General features: G+C 42.5%; 1 protein-coding gene across 3 annotated transcripts in view; it reads left to right on the top strand.

Moving 5' to 3' along the window:
- The window catches only part of TBC1D4 (TBC1 domain family member 4), a 163434-nt gene that overhangs the window by 101150 nt on the left and 41815 nt on the right, over window positions 1–20469 (top strand). For all 3 annotated transcript variants that reach the window (XM_073663974.1, XM_073663975.1, XM_073663973.1), the window contains exons 4-7: window positions 3393–3497; window positions 9354–9486; window positions 15428–15519; window positions 18927–19037. In XM_073663974.1, the coding sequence (XP_073520075.1) occupies window positions 3393–3497; window positions 9354–9486; window positions 15428–15519; window positions 18927–19037 (441 nt within the window). The remainder of the gene's footprint in view (window positions 1–3392; window positions 3498–9353; window positions 9487–15427; window positions 15520–18926; window positions 19038–20469) is intronic.

The raw sequence follows: 20469 nt of genomic DNA, 5'->3' as shown, positions 1-20469 counted from the left end.
TGTCTGGGGTAGAGAAAATATTCATTAAAAGGAATCTTTCAGCTCTATCCACTCCCCAAACTGTTTATTCGTTCATATTGCTCTCTTACGTTAGAGATAATGTCATCTACACCTTCACTGATGCAATGTGTTGCTCCCTGACTAAATGAAAATAAATGTTTTAATTTATGTGCAAATGAGGTTTAAGTGTTCTGGGTGTATCAATGCACTTCCCAAGTCTCTGCCTTTCCTTCTCTATTCCATGTCCATCCCAACATCCTTCCGCTTGATTAATAGCTCACATGCTGTGTAGTCAAGTCAGTCAAGCAGTGAAAGGTTGGGCTGGGCAGGGAATAGAGAAGGGAAGGCTTGTGAAGTGCTTTGTCATGCTCAGAGCACTTCAACCTCATTTGCATATGATTAAAACGGCAATTTTTTAGACAGCAAGTAACAGATTGCATCAGTAAAGTGGATGACACCATCTTTCAGAGAGCAACATGATGACCACATAAAACCTTTGGGGAAAAAGGGGTGGATCCTGCTGACAGATTCCCTTTAAGGTTGCTCTTGACCTAACTGGAGCACATTCCTATGCCTATAGTGCTTAGAAAACATTTAATGGGGTTGTTGACCTTTTGGGCATATTTTTTTTATTTAAATGCATGTGATATAATTAGGTCTAAACATCATTTTTGAATCTTGGTTTCAGTAAAAATGTTGTAGTGTTTGCCTTCTAGAGCCTAGAGCCCTGATGTTGCTGGCTGTAACTAGCAGTCACAGCTAGCAGTTAACTGAAAATCTCTGTCAGTCCGCTATCATGATCTGATTGAGAGTTTGTAAAGGGGCTTTTACTGCAAGATAGTGATGAATGAACCTTTTAAAAAGGTTTGTTTCACGATTATTAATCGTACACCAGGTGATTCCTGGTTCCGGAGGAGGAAGCACTGTCAGTGCTTCCTAATCTGTATACACTATCGCTGGTTCAGCGTTGTTTCTACCCTCTTTACCTTCTCTATGTTGAGTCTGACTTTGTTTTGATAGCTGTTTTCCCACCACCACTGCTACACCATCTCCTGCAAGTTAATTACTTTGCATTGATGTTTTAGCTCATCATTGAAGAGTAAAGTGTGGATTACACAGACGTTTATAGTCTATGTCCCGTCTAGAAGTAGTTAAAGAGGACATTAAGGGTTGGTCACAGAATTCTGTGGGGGAGTGTCTACCAATGCTCTGCATTATAATTCTGCGCAATAAATAAAAGGCCCATACAGTGGGGAAAATAAGTATTTGATACACTGCCAATTATGCAAGTTTTCCCACCTACAAAGAATGGAGAGGTCTTTAATTTTTATCGTAGGTACACTTCAACTGTGAGAAACAGAATCTTTAAAAAAATGCAGAAAATCATATTGTATGATTTTTACATAATTAATTTGCATTTTATTGCATGAAATAAGTATTTGATACAATAGAAAAACAGAACTTAATATTTGGTACAGAAACTTTTGTTTGCAGTTACATAGGTCAGACGTTTCCTGTAGTTCTTGACCAAGTTTGCACACACACTGCAGCAGGGATTTTGGCCAACTCCTCCATGCAGATCTTCTCCAGATCTTTCAGGTTTCGGGGTTGTCACTGGGCAACATTGAGATTCAGCTCCTTTCAAAGATTTTCTATTGGGTTCAGGTCTGGAGACTGGCTAAGCCACTCCAGGACATTGCAGTGCTTCTTATGGAGCCATTCCTTAGTTGCCCTGGCTGTGTGTTTCAGATCATTGTCATGCTGGAAGACCCAGCCTCGACCCATCTTCAATGCTCTTACTGAGGGAAGGAGGTTGTTGACCAAAATCTGGCGAAACATGGCCCCATTCATCCTCCCTTCAATACGGTGCAGTCATCCTGTCCCCTATGCAAAAAAGCCCTCCAAAGTTTGATGTATCCTCCACCATGCTTGACGATTGGGACGGTGTTCTTTGGGTTGTATTCATCCTTCTTCCTCGAAACAATGCCAGTGGCGTTGATATCAAAAAGTTCTATTTTGGTCTCATCTGACCACATGACCTTCTCCCATGCCTCCTCTGGATCATCCAGATGGTCATTGGCAAACTTCAAACGGGCCTGGACATGTGCTGGGGTGAGCAGGGGGACCTTGCGTGCCCTGCAGGATTTTTATTCATGACAGCGTAGTGTGTTACTAATGGTAATGTTTGAGACTGTGGTCCCAGCTCTTTTCAGGTCATTGACCAGGTCCTCCTGTGTAGTTCTGGGCTGATTCCTGACCTTTCTCAGAATCATCCTTACCCCACGAGGTGAGACTCTACATGGAGCCCCAGACTGAGGAAGATTGACAGTCATCTTGTGTTTCTTGCATTTTCTAATAATTGTGTCAACAGTTGTTGCCTTCTCACCAAGCTGCTTGCCTATTGTCCTGTAGCACATCCCAGCCTTGTGCAGGTCTACAACTTTGTCATTGGTGTCCTTAGACAGCTCTTTGATCTTGGGCTTGGTGGAGAGGTTGGAGTGTGATTGAGAGTGTGGACAGATGTATTTTATACAGGAAAGGAGTTCAAACAGATGCAATTAGTAGTAGGGCTTCTTAATGAAAAACTAACAGGTCTGTGAGAGTCAGAATTCTTGCTGGTTGGTATGTGATTGAATACTTATTTCATGCAATAAAATGCAATTTAATTATTTAAAAATCATGCAATGTGATTTTCTGTTTTTTTTATATTTAAATTCTGTCTCTCACAGTTGAAGTGTACGTACGATAAAAATTATAGACCTCTCCATTCTTTGTAGGTGGGAAAACTTACAAAATTGACAGTGTGTCAAATACTTATTTTCCCCACTGTATCTCTGGAGCTGTATGGAGTCTTTAATAAGATAAGAAAATAAATGTAATACTAAGGGGAGCAGTGGGAATAAATTAATAGCAAAAGCCTGTCACTTTTAACCTGGTGACAGATCCTCTTTAACAAAATATTTTTATTATGTCCCCGTGCACTCTCAAGAAAGGTGTTGTGGACTTGGCAGGTACACTAGCACCCAGTAGCTAGTTTCAACTATGGCATATAAGCGATAATAAGACAATAAAATACATGTAATATAAGTACATTTCTTGCATTGATCATCACAATTTTGCTGGTGTTTTTTTTAAAAACCTTCAAGGAATGGCAAGAAAAAATGGCAGCCTTATTTCTTGTACAATTTTCATTGAGTGACTGTGGGGAATTCTGTATATCAATTTAAGTTTATTATATTATAATGTGATTGTGAATGGAGTACCTTCATAGTAGACATACATTTGGGTACTTGTTTATATCTGTAATTCGCTAATAAATAATTGTATTTCACCAGTGTAAACACTTTACATGCTTACATTCAATAGTAATTTATTGATTTTGTATTTTTCAGGGTATTACACATATTGATCACTTTGGTTTTGTCTGCCGTGAAAGTGTGGAGCCTGGCATAAACCAGTATGTTTGCTATGTCTTCCAGTGTGCCACAGAAGCCTTGGTAGGTAACAAACATAGTATTATTAGTGGCCATCTAACTATACATATTCTTCACAACATCCGTTATAATCATAGGCATACCAGCTAGCGTTATAATTAGTGTTGAGCGATACCTTCCGATATCAGGAAATATCGGATCGGATTGGATCGGGCCGATACCCAAAAAGTATCGGATATCGCCGATTCCGATACCGGAAACCAATGCAAGTCAATGGGACACAAATATCGGAATGAAAATAAACCCTTTCTTTCCTTGTAGGTTAATTCTACATGAAGGAAAACAACTAACAATAATGTAGAATGTATTGGGGGAGGTGGTTGCCCAAATCGATGGGAACAGTGCTCACAGTGAAACATGAAAAGCCGGCAATTCAGCAGCGGCATACACCGGTACCCGACAATTTAGAACAGAAAGAATAGAGCTTCACACATAAATTAGATAGAAACATGTCAGTCACATATATATGAAGTACAGTGACAGTGTTGGTTACTGTACTTGTCATTTAGTGTAAAGGATTTATTAAAAAAAATATTAGTGTTTTCATGCACCGTCTCTTTAAAAAAGCCGGCCGGCAATTCAGCATCTGTACCCGACAATTTAGAATAGAAAGAATAGAGAATCACACATAGATTAGATCAGGGGTCTCAAACACGCGGGCCGCATGCGGCCCCTGAGGCTGCTTTATGCGGCCCGCAGGCACAGACCCCTTGACGATCCCGACCTGGTCCAGGAGGAGCCGCCGACAGCAGCGCTGAATTGCCACACAGAGACTGTTTCCCAGCACTGCATTTCCAATGCCAGTCGCCGGCCAATCAGAGGCCAGCAGCTGATATCTGCGTGTCGGCGCAGCGAGTATGACGTCATTGCCATATGCAGATGTCAGCTGCTGGCCTCTGATTGGCCGGCGGCTGACATTGAAAATGCTGTGCTGGGAGACAGTCTCTGTGCGGCAATGCAGCGCTGCTGTCGGCGGCTCCTCCTGGACCAGGTCGGGATCGTCAAGGGGTCGGACTCTGTGGTGCCTGCGGGCCACATCTGCAGGAAGGCCGCCGAGGGAACGGAGGACAGGTGAGAATCATCTTTTTTTTTTTCTATTTTATGTGTGTGAAGAACAGCACAGGGGGCACAGAGCCACAACATGGGGACCGGGATGGGGCACAGAGCCACAAGAGGGGACCTGGATGGGCACATACCCACAGGATGGGGACCTGGATGGGGCACATAGCCACAAGAGGGGACCTGGATGGGGCACATAGCCACAAGAGGGGACCTGGATGGGGCACATAGCCACAGGATGTGGACCTGGATGGGGCACATAGCCTCAAGATGTGGACCTGAATGGGGCACATAGCCACAAGATGGGGACCTGGATGGGGCACAGAGCCTCAAGATGTGGACCTGGATGGGGCACATAGCCTCAAGATGTGGACCTGGATGGGGCACATAGCCACAAGATGGGGACCTGGATGGGGCACAGAGCCACAAGATGGGGACCAGAGCCACAAGATGGGGACCTGGATGGGGCACATAGCCACAAGATGGGGACCTGGATGGGGCACATAGCCACAAGATGGGGACCTGGATGGGGAACATTGCCACAGGATGGGGACCTGGATGGGGCACATAGCCCCAAGATGGGGACCTGGATGAGGCACATTAGTACAAGATGGGCGCCAGGATGGGGAACGTTGCCACAGGATGGGGACCTGGATGGGGCACATAGCCACAGGATGGGGACCTGGATGGGGCACATTAGTACAAGATGGGGACTTGGATGGGGAACATTACTACAAGATGTTTTCCATTATTACTATATGATGCTAATTGTAAGACAATATTACTGTATGTGGCCAATTGGGGGAAATAAAATTGTAAAAAAAATAAAAAATAAAATAAAGCATGAAAAAATATTGGGCACTAAAAATGCTGTTTTATATGTAAACTAAAGTAAACACAAAAAAGTGCACGTTTATTATCGCCACATCCATAACGACCCAAGCCATAAAAAAATAAACACGGCAAAAATGTTCAAAAGGTGTATACAAAAAAAATGGTATCACTAAAAATGTCACATTGAACAAAGAATGCGGCCCCCCAAATTCCAATTTTTTCCATGTGCGGCCCATATACCCAGCCGAGTTTGAGACCCCTGGATTAGATAGATAGAAACATGTCAGTCACATATATAAGAAGTGCAGTGACAGTGTTGCTTACTGTACTTGTCATTTAGTGTAAAGGATTTATTTAAAAAAATATTAGTGTTTTCATGCACCGTCTCTTTAAAAAAGCCGGCCGGCAATTCAACATCTGTACCCGACAATTTAGAATAGAGAATCACACATAGATTAGATAGATAGAAACATGTCAGTCACATATATATGAAGTACAGTGATGGTGTTGATTACTGTACTTGTCATTTAGTGTTAAAATAAAGGATTTATTTTAAAAAAAATTCGCGTGGGGTTCCCCGTAATTTTAGTCTCTAGCGGAGGTTAAGCAGACGGCTGGGGCAGATGTTTGAAGCCTGGGAAGGGGGTAATACCCACGGAGCTCCCCAGGCTACTAATATCCGCCCCCAGCTGAATACCTAGCCTTTACTAGCTATTAAAATGGGGGACCCCCCCAAAAAAATGACGTGGGGTCCCCCCTATTTTAATAGCTAGCAAAGGCTAGGCAGACAGCTGGGGGCTGATATTAATAGCCCAGGAAGGGTGCCATGAATATTGGCCCCCTCCCAGGCTAGAAACACCAGCCGTCATCCGCCCCAGAAATGGCGCATCCATCTCGATGTAGCAGAGCTGAAACTGTCCTGGGAACCATGGAAAGGTAAGGATGATCTTGGTTTATTATTTTTCTTTTATTGCAGGAGATCGTTGACTTCAGCTGGAATGGGCGTGATGGTAAGTATGGTTTAATTTACAACAATAAAGAATTATGTGTTTATTTCAATTAAAGGACTTTTTTTCTGGGTGTTACTTTACTCATCTGGATGCTGTCACAGCCAGACACTGAGGAGCGCAAGCATGCCTGCGCTTCTCCGTGTCTGCGGGATGACAGGCTGGATGGCAGCTTTCTGCTGCGATCCAGCCTGTCATCTCGATGTAGCAGAGCTGAAGCTGTCCTGGAAACCATGGATATTAATAGCCCAGGAAGGGTGCCATGAATATTGGCCCCCTCCCAGGCTAGAAACACCAGACGTCAGCCGCCCCAGAAATGGCGCATAGGATGCGCCAATTCTGGCACTTAGTCTCGCTCTTCCACGCTGCCCTGGTGCGGTGGCAGGGGGTAATAGTGGTGGGGTTCATGTCAGCGCCAGCTGCCATGAAGCCCAGGTTAGTAATGATGGGCGTCTATAAGACACCCCCATTACTAACCTACAAAGTGTTAAAAAGAAAAAACACACACTACACCCAGAAAAAAATAATTTATTTGAAATAAAACACACCATTTTATTTAATTCTTAGTTTACTAAAAATAAATAGTTACCTGTCCATGTTCCTGCGCTGATCTCCCATGCACAGCTGTCACATCTGGAGATGGTGACAGCTGTGCATGGCTGCTGTAAGCTCACGCTGCTGGGAACACGTCCTCTCCCGGCAGCGTGAGCCCTGACTGAGGTCACCGGAGTGCATTCAGTCAGCGCTGCTCCGGAGACCTCCTTTACGGCACTGCTGTACCGTTGGAATTTCTCACGGTACAGCGGGCCGTAAAGGAGCTAACCGGAGCAGCGCTGCCTGAACTCTGGCGAACCCGCTTATGCAATGACGGGGCTGCTTTACGGCCCCATCATTCTAGCGGCGGCAGCGGTTCAGAGCGGTCACATTCTATGTGGCTGCTCTAAACTGGAGATCATCGTGGGACACTCGTGGACTACTACGGAGGGGTAAGGATAAGGTTGTGGTTTATTATTTTACATTTTATTACAGGAGATCGATGGCTTCGGGGAATTAGGTGTCTAGGTGAGTATAGGTGTAGTTTTTTATTTTTTACTTTATTTTAGGTGGCGATCGGCGGGGACAGGTAATGTATAAACTAATTTATTTTAGGTAACCACTGGCCACCAATGACATGTATTTAAAATTTATTGGGGACACAGTAGGGCAATTTAAATAGCAGGATCAGGCTGATGGGAACTACTGCTCCCATCGAGCTGATCCTGCTGGCACGAGTGGACGGGGGACAGACATAGGCCGATGGGAGTAGTAGTGTCACATCGGCCTATGTCTGCCTGCACGCACACACCCGCAGACATCGCACAGACACCGCACACACTCGCAGACATCGCACAGACACCGCGCACACCCGCTCACACCCACAGACATCGCACAGACACCGCTCACACACTAATCATGACGGGCTGATGGTCTGGGAGGTGAGGCTGACCTGTGCGGCTGTGGGAAAGTTCATGTGAGTTCATGCAATGCAGTCAAGCATGAACTCACATGAACCCTCTGAGGGCACCGTGGCTACTTCAAATGAACAGCTGATCAGCATCAGCTGATACCTCAGCTGTTCATTTGAAATAACCGGCGGGAAAGCGCAGCACAGAACGGGAAAGCCAGCGGTGAAGTCTTTTCACTGCCGGCTTCCCCGTCCGGGTCCTTCGCTCCCCGCCCGGTCCTAACTTACGATCAGGATGAGGGGAGCGGAGGATCGGGGTGGGGGAAGTAGTATGGGGCTGTGTGATCTTTTAAACAATCAGGAGAATTCTCCCACGCTGGGATGGCATTCTGATGACAGGCTGGATCGCAGCTGAGCGCTGCCATCCAGCTTGTCATCCTTCAGAGACACTGCAGAGCGCAGGCATTATGGGAACTTCCGATTCCGGTATTCGATATTGTAAAAGTATCGGAATTAAGTATCGGAATTCCGATACCGCGAATATCGGCCGATACCCGATATTTCAGTATCGGAATGCTCAACACTAGTTATAATACTTTATATCTAGAAAGTTAAATTAAGGGAGATTTTCATTGATGGAAAGATAGAGATTTCAAGTTTAAAGTTCCAGTCCAGCATTTTTTTCAATTTCACAATCAGTTTGCTATCAGTAATGTATGTATTGTGTGTGTAAAATACTTACCAGTTGCTGTCTTCTGCTGTTTCCAGTGCTGCTCCGGTGTTTCTCCACAATCTTGTGACTGCAGCTCTTTCTTTCTGGCTCACACTAAGGACTGTCACTTCTTCTCTTAAAGTAAGTCTAGGACAGCCTTGTTCCGAGTCTCATAGACTTATATTGAGAAGTGACTTCCTATTCACACCGTAAACTCTGGAGTGATCAGGCTAGTCACAACTGCGGTCACATGATCGAGGAGAGGAGCAGAGCAGCATTGGAAATGGCAGAAGACAGCGACTGGTAAGTATTTTACTATACACATGGAACATACATTATTGATCCCTAGTAGATGATCACATTACAAAAAACCTGGAACTTTAAGACTAAGGTTGATACAGTTTGATTGGACAGATACATCGATAAAAGGCTGTTTCAGGTTTTCTACAGGACTTTCCAAGCAGTGACCAAGTGAAAAAGGCCTACTTCAATAAGGATAATTATAGAGGCACTGAGGAGGAGACTGCACTCTTTTTTAAAGGGGTTTTCTAGGATTTTGGAATTATAATGAACTTCTCTCGTCTATATTATTATATCACACATCAATGTTATGTAATGTTAGTTATCCTACAAGGCTGTAGCCAGTATTGAATAACACAAGTAAAGGTACCAGTATCCTTGGTATGCCATGTTATCCAGAAGTCTTAGAAAATTGTGAAAGACTGTTTTGGACCATTTAAGGAGGACCAATAAATCTGTATTTCTGTAATTATTTTTTTTATATATTTCTCCGCATTTATCAGGTGGATGAAGTCATGCTGACCTTAAAGCAAGCATTCAGCACTGCTGCTGCTCTGCAAAATGCCAAGACGCAGATCAAGCTATGTGAAGCCTGTCCTATGCACGCTCTGCACAAACTCTGTGAGCGAATTGAAGGTATGAGAGCATTTGTTCTGCACTGAACAGGCCAGTATAACTAAAAACTGCTCATACAATAAGAAGTGTCACAAAGCCTTACACTTCGGCTCCTAACTAGTAAATGTGAACGAGTGGATGATCTTCTATGCGATCAGATTGAACAATCTATTGTAGATTGGCAGATAAGCATTTAGATGTCAGGATAATCATATAAAAAAATCGAATGTCGTTCACTGTATTCAGACAAATTTAGCATATCGTGAAAAGATCACACAATTTCTATGTATGTTGCACAATGTATAAGCAAGCAATGATAATTTATTTGCACAAGTAAATGATTCAGTGAACGGTGAACTGGAAGTTTTGGCCAAACCGTTTGATTGCTTAACTCATTTACATTCCACAATTGTCATAGACAATGGGTCATTAGCGCTCGTTTTGGGTTGTCTTAAGGCCCCGTCACACTAAGCGATGCAGCAGCGATCCCGACAACGATACGACCTGTCAGGGATCGTTGCTGCGTCGCTAATACATCGCTGGTGAGCTGTCAAACAGGCAGGCTCACCAGCGATCAGGGGAGCAGCGATATCGTGGAAAGAATCGTTCCACGATGTCCTGCTCCTGGTTACCAGGCTCGTAACCATGATAAACATCGGGTTACTAGGGGCATACGCGCACTTAGTAACCCGATGTTTATCATGGATACGACTCTGCTAAGGTGAGCGGTAACCTCCCGCGCACCGTAGCAGAGTGGTATCCATGGTAAACAGCGGGTTACTAAGTGCGCGTTTGCCCCTAGTAACCCGATGTTTACCATGGATACCAGCCTGATCGTTGGTCCCGCTGGTCACACACAGCGATGTGTGCTGGCCAGCAGGAGGCCAACGACCAAAAAATGGTCCAGGACACTTTGCAGCGATCAGCGACCTCACAGCAGGGGCCTGATCGTTGCAAAGTGTCACACATAGCGACATCGCTGGTGAGGTCGCTGTTGCGTCACCAAAACCTTGACACAGCAGCGATCTCGCTAGCGATATCGCTATGTGAGACGGGGGCTTTAATGGGCCTTAACGAGTTGAGTGAAGAATTAGTTTAATCAAAGTATATATGGTAAGAATAATTAATGGATCCCAAGATCATACTAGGAAACTATCAAGAAAAATTGTCTTGAAAAGCATCTGTTATAATTTTATTCAAATTTAGTGGTTTTACAATACAGTGGATGAATACTTGAGGCTCATTATTTTTTTCATGATGAGTGTTTCGGTGTGTATGTACAGTACAGACCAAAAGCTTGGACACACCTTCTCATGTAAAGATTTTTCTGTATTTTCATGACTATGAAAATTGTACATTCACACTGAAGGCATCAAAACTATGAATTAACACATGTGGAATTATATACTTTACAAAAAAGTGTGAAACAACTGAAAATATGTCTTATATTCTAGGTTCTTCAAAGTAGTCACCTTTTGCTTTGATGACTGCTTTGCACACTCCTGGCATTCTCTTGATGAGCTTCAAGAGGTAGTCACCGGAAATGGTCTTCCAACAATCTTGAAGGAGTTCCCAGAGATACTTAGCACTTGTTGGCCCTTTTGCCTTCACTCTGCGGTCCAGCTCACCCCAAACCATCTCGATTGGGTTCAGGTCTGGTGACTCTGGAGGCCAGGTCACCTGTCGTAGCACCCCTCACTCTCTTTCTTGGTCAAATAGCCCTTACACAGCCTGGAGGTGTGTTTGGGGTCATTGTCCTGTTGAAAAATAAATGATGGTCCAACTAAAAGCAAACCGGATGGAAAAGCATGCCGATGCAAGATGCTGTGGTAGCCATGCTGGTTCAGTATGCCTTCAATTTTGAATAAATCCCCAACAGTGTCACCAGCAAAGCACCCCCACAACATCACAACTCCTCCTCCATGCTTCACAGTGGGAACCAGGCATGTAGAGTCCATCTGTTCACCTTTTCTGCGTCGCACAAAGACACAGTGGTTGGAAGCAAAGATCTCAAATTTGGACTCATCAGACCAAAGCACAGATTTCCACTGGTCTAATGTCCATTCCTTGTGTTCTTTAGCCCAAACAAGTCTCTTCTGCTTGTTGCCTGTCCTTAGCAGTGGTTTTCTAGCAGCTATTTTACCATGAAGGCCTGCTGCACAAAGTCTCCTCTTAACAGTTGTTGTAGAGATGTGTCTGCTGCTAGAACTCTGTGTGGCACTGACCTGGTCTCTAATCTGAGCTGCTGTTAACCTGAGATTTCTGAGGCTGGTGACTCGGATAAACTTATCCTCAGAAGCAGAGGTGACTCTTGGTCTTCCTTTCCTGGGGCGGTCCTCATATGAGCCAGTTTCTTTGTAGCGCTTGATGGTTTTTGCAAGTGCACTTGGGGACACTTTCAAAGTTTGCCCAATTCTTCGGACTGACTGACCTTCATTTCTTAAAGTAATGATGGCCACTATTCAGTTGGACTATCAGCTGTGTATCCACCTGACTTCTGCACAACACAACTGATGGTCCCAACCCCATTTATAAGGCAAGAAATCCCACTTATTAAACCTGACAGGGCACACCTGTGAAGTGAAAACCATTTCCGGTGACTACCTCTTGAAGCTCATCAAGAGAATGCCAAGAGTGTGCAAAGCAGTCATCAAAGCAAAAGGTGGCTACTTTGAAGAACCTAGAATATAAGACATATTTTCAGTTGTTTCACACTATTTTGTTAAGTATATAATTCCACATGTGTTAATTCATAGTTTTGATGTCTTCAGTGTGAATGTACAATTTTCACAGTCATGAAAATACAGAAAAAATCTTTAAATGAGAAAGTGTGTCCAAACTTTTGGTCTGTACTGTATGTATATGTGTGTGTGTGTATGAAAAAAAAAATATATAAAATAATAAATATATATTTGTTTGAATCTCCTCTGAAGAGTGGCATCATGGGCTCCTCAAAACAACTGTCAAATGATCTGGAAACAAAGATTATTCAACATAGTTGTTCAGGGGAAGGATGCAAAAAGCTTTTTCAGAGATTTAACCTGTCAGTTTCCACTGTGAGGAACATAATAAGGAAATGGAAGAACACAGGGACTGTTCTTGTTAAGACCAGAAGTGGCAGGCCAAGAAAAACATCAGAAAGGCAGAGAAGAAGAATGGTGAGTTCAGTCAAGGACAATCCTCCGACCACCTCCAGAGAGCTGCAGCATCAACTTGCTGCAGATGGTGTCACTGTGCATCGGTCAACTATACAACGCACTTTGCACAAGGAGAAGCTGTATGGGAGAGTGATCTGAAAGAAGCCGTTTCTGCAAGCACGCCACAAACAGAGTCGGCTGAGGTATGCAAAAGCACATTTGGAGAAGCCAATTTCTGTTTGGAAGAAGGTCCTGTGGACTGATGAAACCAAGATTGAGTTGTTTGGTCATACAAAAAGGTGTTATGCATGGCAGCAAAAAAACACAGCATTCCAAGAAAAACACTTGCTACCCACAGTAAAATTTGGTGAAGGTTCCATCATGCTTTGGGGCTGTGTGGCCAATGCTAGCACTGGGAGTCATGTTAAAGTTGAGGGACGCATGGATTCCACTCAGTATCAGCAGATTCTTGACAATAATGTTCAAGAATCAGGGATAAAGTTGAAGTTACTCAGGGGATGGATCTTCCAGCAAGACAATGATCCAAAACACCGCTCCAAATCTACTCAGGCATTCATGCAGAGGAACAATTACAATGTTCTGGAATGGCCATCCCAGTTCCCAGACCTGAATATCATTGAACATCTGTGGGATAATTTGAAGAGGCCTGTCCATGCTCGGCGACCATCAAACTTAACTGAACTGGAATTGTTTTGTAAAGAGGAATGGTCAAAAATACCTTCATCCAGGATCCAGGAACTCATTAAAAGCTACAGGAAGCGACTAGAGGCTGTTATTTTTGCAAAAGGAGGCTCTACTAAATATTAATGTCACTTTTCTGGTGAGGTGCCCATACTTATGCACCTGTCAAATTTTGTTTGAATGCAGTTTGCACATTTTCTGTTAGTACAATAAACCTAATTTCAAGGCAGAAACATTACTGTGTCCAACAGTTATTACATATATCAAACTGAAATAGCTGTTGCAAAAACACCAATTTTTAGAAAACAATAAGCTTAAGATTAATTCGGGTGCCCAAACTTTTTCATATAACTGTATGTGTATATATATATATATATATATATATATATATATATATATATATATATATATATATATATATATATATATACACTGCTCAAAAAAATAAAGGGAACACTTAAACAACACAATGTAACTCCAAGTCAATAACACTTTCGTGAAATCTACCTGTCCAGTTATAAAGCAACACTGATTGTGAATAAATTTCTCCTGCTGTTGTGCAAATGGAACAGACTACTGGTAGAAATTATAGGCAATTAGCAAGATACCCCCTATAAAGGAGTGGTTCTGCAGGTGGTGACCACAGACCATTTCTCTGTTCTCATCCTTTTTGGCTGTTATTTTGGTCACTTTTTCATTTTGCCTGCAACATCCTTCAGCATGACCGGTTTGGCAGTGGGTCGGTAATGGTGTGGGGTGGCATTTCTTTGGAGAGTACTTTTGGCAGTGTGGACTGGTGGCAAGTCCTGCTGGAGAATGAAATTTCCATCTCCAAAAAGTTTATCGGCAGAGGGAAGCATGAAGTGCTCTAAAATTCCTTGTTAAACACCTGAACTGACTTTGGTCTTGATTAAACACAGTGGACCTACACCAGCAGATGACATGGCTCCCCAAACCATCACCGCAGGGAAACTTCACACTAGACCTCAAGTAGTTTGGATTGTGTGCCTCTCCACTCTTCCTCCAGACTCTGGGACCTTGATTTCCAAATGAAATGCAAAAATTTACTTTAATCTGAAAACAACATCTTGGACCACTGAGCAACAGTCCAGTTCATTTTCTCCTTGGCCCAGGTAAGACGCTTCTGGCGTTGTCTATTGGTTATGAGTGGCTTGATACAAGGAGTGCGACACTTGTAGCTCATGTCCTGGATACGTCTGTGTGTGGTGGCTCTTGAAACAATGACTCCAGCAGCAGTCCACTCCTTGTGAATCTACCCCCAATTTTTGAATGGCCTTTTCTTAAAAATCCTTTCAAGGCTGCGGTTATCCCGGTTGCTTGTGCAGGTACAGGAACGAGCCTGGGTACTCAGCCCCCAGGGTGGCGGAAACAGACTAGAAGTCACAAATACAGGTAACGGGCCTGGGTATACAGCCCCCAGGGTGGCGGAACAGACTAGAAGTCACAGATACAGGTAACAGGCCTGGGTACTCAGCCTCCAGGGTGGCAGAAACAGACAAGATACAGGACAGGACCTGGCAACTCAGTTGCACAGAACACACTGAAAGAAAGTGTTGCTCAGGCACCTCCTACTGGGTGGGGGGGGTTTAAGTATCCAGTGACTCACAACAGTAGGCTGGGGACGCATTAGGAGTGCGCACACAGTAACTATAAGAATCAGGCAGTAACCGCGCTGCCGCCCTAAGCAATCAGACAAGAGACATGCACACAGCAGGTACTGGAGCAAAGTGTGCAGCCAGGACTGATGGGTAAGATGGCGGTCTTGCATGGTGGGAGGTGGTAAGCCATGCCAGCACGCCGCCAGGGATGTTACTATATATATATATATATATATATATATATATATATATATATATATATATATATATATATATATATATATATATATATATATATATATATATACATATATATATATATATACATATACATACATACATATATATATATATATATATATATATATATATATATATATATATAATATATATGTATGTGTATGTATATATATATATATATAAAATATAATAAATATTCCCATTCTGGTTTTATTTCTCTTCTACCGGTTTAGTTTTTCTAATGGCTGTGTCTTTCTTTCCTAGGGTTGTATCCACCCAGAGCCAAGCTGGTAATACAGCGACAACTGTCTTTGCTCTCTGACAATGAGCAAGCGGACATTTTTGAAAAAGTCCAGGTTGGTATCCTTTCTTTTATTATACTTCTAACCAAACATATGACACAGTACATAGTATGTATGCTGGCTACAAAGGAAATATTTGGTTGCATTGAATAAAAAAATACTATATAGACTGTCAAGGTACAGAAAAACATTGCACTCCACAGAGTATTTCTACTTTTTACTCATTAGTTGACATTGAAGTATAGATAGACATGCTACTAAAAATGTATAGAAGAGTAATTCAATAAAATATTATGTTATCTGCATTGCCCTTCTATATAAATTACCTTGTACTACCATGTACAAGTAACATAATTATATAGGTAAATGCCCCATACTATAACTGATACTGTATGAATATTACACATATTGTAAAAATGGCCAAAAAATATATGCAGTAGCTACAATTATATATTTCATAGTCCTCTTTGTGGACATGCACTGAAGTCGTAGCTCCATGTACAATAACCTAAAACTTCAAGAACGTGTTCTTAATACAGGTCTATGGGAGAGGTACATGTCCTGCGTAGTCAGGTCTCCCCGGTGGACTTGTAAAACAGGAGATGTCTCTGTGATGATAGCCTTAAAGGGCATATGTCAGCAGGTTTTTGCTACTTAATCTGAGGACAGCATGAGGTAGGGGTTAAAACACAGATTTCAATGATGTGTCACATGTCAGGCTGTGTGCTGTTGCTTATTTAAACTGAAGATTTTATCACCTGGTGATTATCATTGCCTGGACTACAGCAGTGCATGCATTCTAGTCCAACTCCGCCCCCTCCTGTGATAAGCAGCTCACTGTCTATAGAAAATGTGAATATAGAGCCTGGTGTTGGCTTTCTCAGCTCTTCTGCATTGCTAAATCTAAGAACTCTGATTATGTCAGAAGTACTGCACCCAGTAAACTAAATGATACATCATTGGATTCATGGTCTCTTTGCATACATCACGCTGCTCTCAGATGAGATGGCAAAACATGCTGACCGATTCCATTTAAACTTAAAGGAGTATTCCCATATCCAAGATCCTATCCCAATATGTAGTAGGTGTAATAATAATATTAGCAAATATCTCCAATTAAAAATGTAGTATAGTATTTTTGATTCGCTATGCCACTTACCTCATATGCAGGCATCGCAGGACCTTAGGTATCCACGGTTACGACCACTAGCAACTATCTAACTAACTGTGACTTTATCAGTGGACGTAACCGTGGATACCTAAGGTCCTGTGATGCCTGCACATGAGAAAAGGGACATAGCAAATCAAAAATACTATACTACATTTCTAATTGGAGATATTTGCTAATATTATTATTACTAATTGGAGATATTTGCTAATATTATTATTATTACACCTGCTACATATTGGGATAGGATCTTGGATATGGGAATACTCCTTTAATACATCAGCAAGTGTTTGCTATTTAATCTGAGAGCATCTTAATATAGGGCAAGAGAGCCTGATTACAGAGATGTGTCACTTATTAGGCTGTGTGCTGTAGTTTCAATACAATCAGTGTTATATCAGCAGGAGATTATCACTGTCTGACTAAATGTCTGTGCAAACAAGTCAGGCTAATTGGGTAGGTTTATACACAGCCTAGAAGTCTTTGCTCTGCTACATCTACATCAGACAAAACGTGTTCTATCAAAACCACACCAAGCAGCCCAGTAAGTGATACATCCCTGGAATCAGGCTTTCTTGCCCTATGTTATGCTGCTCTCAGATTATATAGCAAAAACCTGCTGACAGATTCCCTTTAACCCCTTTACAGCCTGGGGCGTAATAGTACGCACCAGGCTGTCACTCCCTGTTCAACGCGGGCTCCGGCGCTGAGCCCACACTGAACCGGGCACATGTCAGCTGATTCATATGTTAACATGGCTGTTAACATGTTAAATGCCGCTGTCAATCTCTGACAGCGGCATTTAACAGCGCCGCGCCGGAAGCGTGTCACTTACCCCGCCCATCGGTGACTGCGGGTGGGCATGACAACCCTGGGTCTGCAGCAGACCCCAGTGGTTGTCATGTACTGATCGCTATGAGCGCCACCTAGTGGTCAGTGCTCATAGCACAGGAGCATTTCTGCTACATAGAGGTGATCTGCTCATCACCTCTATGTAGCTGAGGCGATCGGACAGTTGCTGCTTCTAGTCTCCTATGGAGACTATAGAAGGAAGCAAAAAGTGTGAAAAAAAATGTTTTTAAAAAAATATAAAAGTTTAAATCACCCCCCTTTCACCCCATTCAAAATAAAATAGTAATAAAAAAAACGCGTTCAGAATCTCCCGATCTATCAATGTAAAAAAAAGAATTAATCCGATCGGTAAACGGCGTAACGAGAAAAAAATTCTAAACTCCAGAATTACGTTTTTTGGTCTCCGCAACATTGCAATAAAATGCAATAACGGGAGATCAAAACATCGGATCTACCCCAATATGGTATCAATAAAAACTTCAGCTCAGCGCGCAAAAAATAAGCCCTCATTCGGCCCCAGATCCCGAAAAATGGAGACGCTACCGGTCTTGGAAAATGGCGCCTTTTTTTTTTATAGCAAATTTTGGATTTTTTTGTCACCACATAAATAAAAAAGAGCCTATACATGTTTGGTATCTACAAACTCGTAATGACCTGGAGAATAAGAATGGCAGGTCATTTTTAGCATTCAGTGAACGTGGTAAAAAAAAAATAAAAAAAAGCATCTGTGGTATTGCACTTTTTTTTGCAATTTCACTGCGCTTGGAATTTTTTTCCCGTTTTCCCGTACACGATATGGTAAAACCAGTAATGTCATTCAAAAGTACAACTCGTCCCGCAAAAAATAAGCCCTCACACGGCCATATTGACCAAAAAATAAAAACGCTATGGCTCTGGGAACAAGGGGAGCAAAAAACGAAAATGCAAAAACGGAAAATCCCAGGGTCCTTAAAGGGTTAAGTTCACCATACACAATGTCGGCTGAACCAGCCAATATCGACGGGTTCTGCCAATGGTCTAATGTTTATGGGGGCGCTGGCTGACTGAAGGGTTGGGAGAAATGTCCATATCTGATGCATATCTGATTTCGGACTGCCGATTGCATTGCACTCCTTGAGAGAACGCCACCGACTGACATGTAAGTGGCAGGATTGCTTTCTAATTAGATTTCAGCAGGTGTCAGGACTTTCCATGGCTTTTTGCTCCTCTTTTTCTTCATGTGTTCAATACTTTTTCCCTGTGTCATTTCTCATTATTACATATAACTTAATATATGGACGTCTATGGTTTGATTTCTTTGCCTGTGTGGATTGGATGGGTTGTTACTGACATCTGGTGAGAATTTCATGTCAATAGCACCTTTAGAGATATATTTAATTATAAAATTGGTGACGTGTTCACTACTTATTTCACACGCTGTATATATTTATCCTTTTGTCAGAAAATGAAGGCGACCAGTGACCAGGAGGAGAACGAGCTTGTCATACTTCACCTAAGACAGTTGTGTGAAACCAAGCAGAAAACCCACGTTCATATCGGAGAGATGCAGACGGTAAATGATGCTTATCAGGAGGGCGGTCAGCAAGTCTTTTGATCCCAAATTGCATGATAGCTACAACATATAAATAGGAAGATAGAAATAAGCAAATATTCATCAACATGAAGCTAACAGGGAAACTCCAGCCTTTGTCCGTAAGACTAACTTCACGTAAGCGTTTTCTCGGTCTGTGTGTTATTTATGTGCGTGCAAGAGACTATGGCCCAGTGTTATCTAATGTGCTAGAGCTCATGGACTATTTTCCATAAGGTCCTCAGGTCATGTGAGAAATATCATGGTCAGTGATAATTTAGTAATTCGTGGAACAGACTTGGGCATGTAAATGTAGGCATCTCCTGCACCCATCCTCTACGCGGGCGAGCACACTGGTAGTCACATCCACAATTTGCAGACATGACAGGTCCACAAAGTCCACGTATCATCTGCACTATTCTGCTTGGTTTTATGTGCCAAGTTCCCGCTCATCTTCGTTCTCTCATTAGTAATTTCCTTCTTTCTAATTTTCAGTCCTGTATGGAAAATCATCTGACCCTGCTGTTGAATTTGTGCCTGTACATAGGTGCCAACCTGAGCACACTGAGCTGGAGGGAATTCATTACATGACGCATGCTTAGTAATAAACTTGTTACATTTTTAACCTTCTTAAAGGCAATTGCCTGCTATGATCAGCTCAGTGTACACGGTGCTTGGCATGCCCGTCTTATATGTGACCAAAGGTTTTCTTAGTCCTATTGTAGTCTTTGTGAATGATGGCTGCTGTGTGTAGAGACAGCGTTCCTTGTATTCATCCTTGCAGTGTAGTGCTGCATTTCTGCCTATGGCTTCACAGCTTGGCTGATATCACATTTCATTAAATCTGAGCTCAGGACTTGATCCGTGAAGAAGGGTCGGATCTGCCTCTTGGTTTTGTGAATATTGGAGGAAGCATTTAACCATTTAAACATTGGTTATTAGATCACACCATATTAGTATCTGGGTTTTGCTCCCAGCATGTATTTATGGCCAGGCAGAGACTAGAGGCTTCTGCTTTGTCTGTTTAATGAGAAAGTACGTAAGAAGAGGGTTTTCAACATTTTCACTCTAGTACTTTAAAATTGATTCCTACAAATCGACATGAGTTTAGCAAATTTGCTTTATGTTTCATGCAGTAATTATACAAAGTTCATTCCAATTGTTCACGGTTCTCGGCCCGGTGACCAGACTTAGTGTATGTTCATGCAGTAACTACCCCATTCATCTGAATGGAGATTGCAGAAATCCTTGCATATTTATACTCCAGAAACCCCATTCAGATGTATGGGTGCATCTATTTTTTGTGAACTTTTAAATAAGTTAAACCTGCTTATGTTACTACCTGCACATACCATACCATAAGAGGTATTAATAAGAGTTACGACTCTATATAAAGTGATTCTCCCAAAATAAA

The sequence above is a fragment of the Phyllobates terribilis genome, unplaced genomic scaffold (assembly GCF_046119375.1).
Source record: "Phyllobates terribilis strain yellow unplaced genomic scaffold, ASM4611937v1 Scaffold_2__4_contigs__length_985480577, whole genome shotgun sequence".
Lineage (NCBI taxonomy): Eukaryota > Metazoa > Chordata > Amphibia > Anura > Dendrobatidae > Phyllobates > Phyllobates terribilis.
The sequence above is the reverse complement of the archived record's forward strand: the minus strand, read 5'-3'. Positions and strand labels throughout refer to the sequence as shown.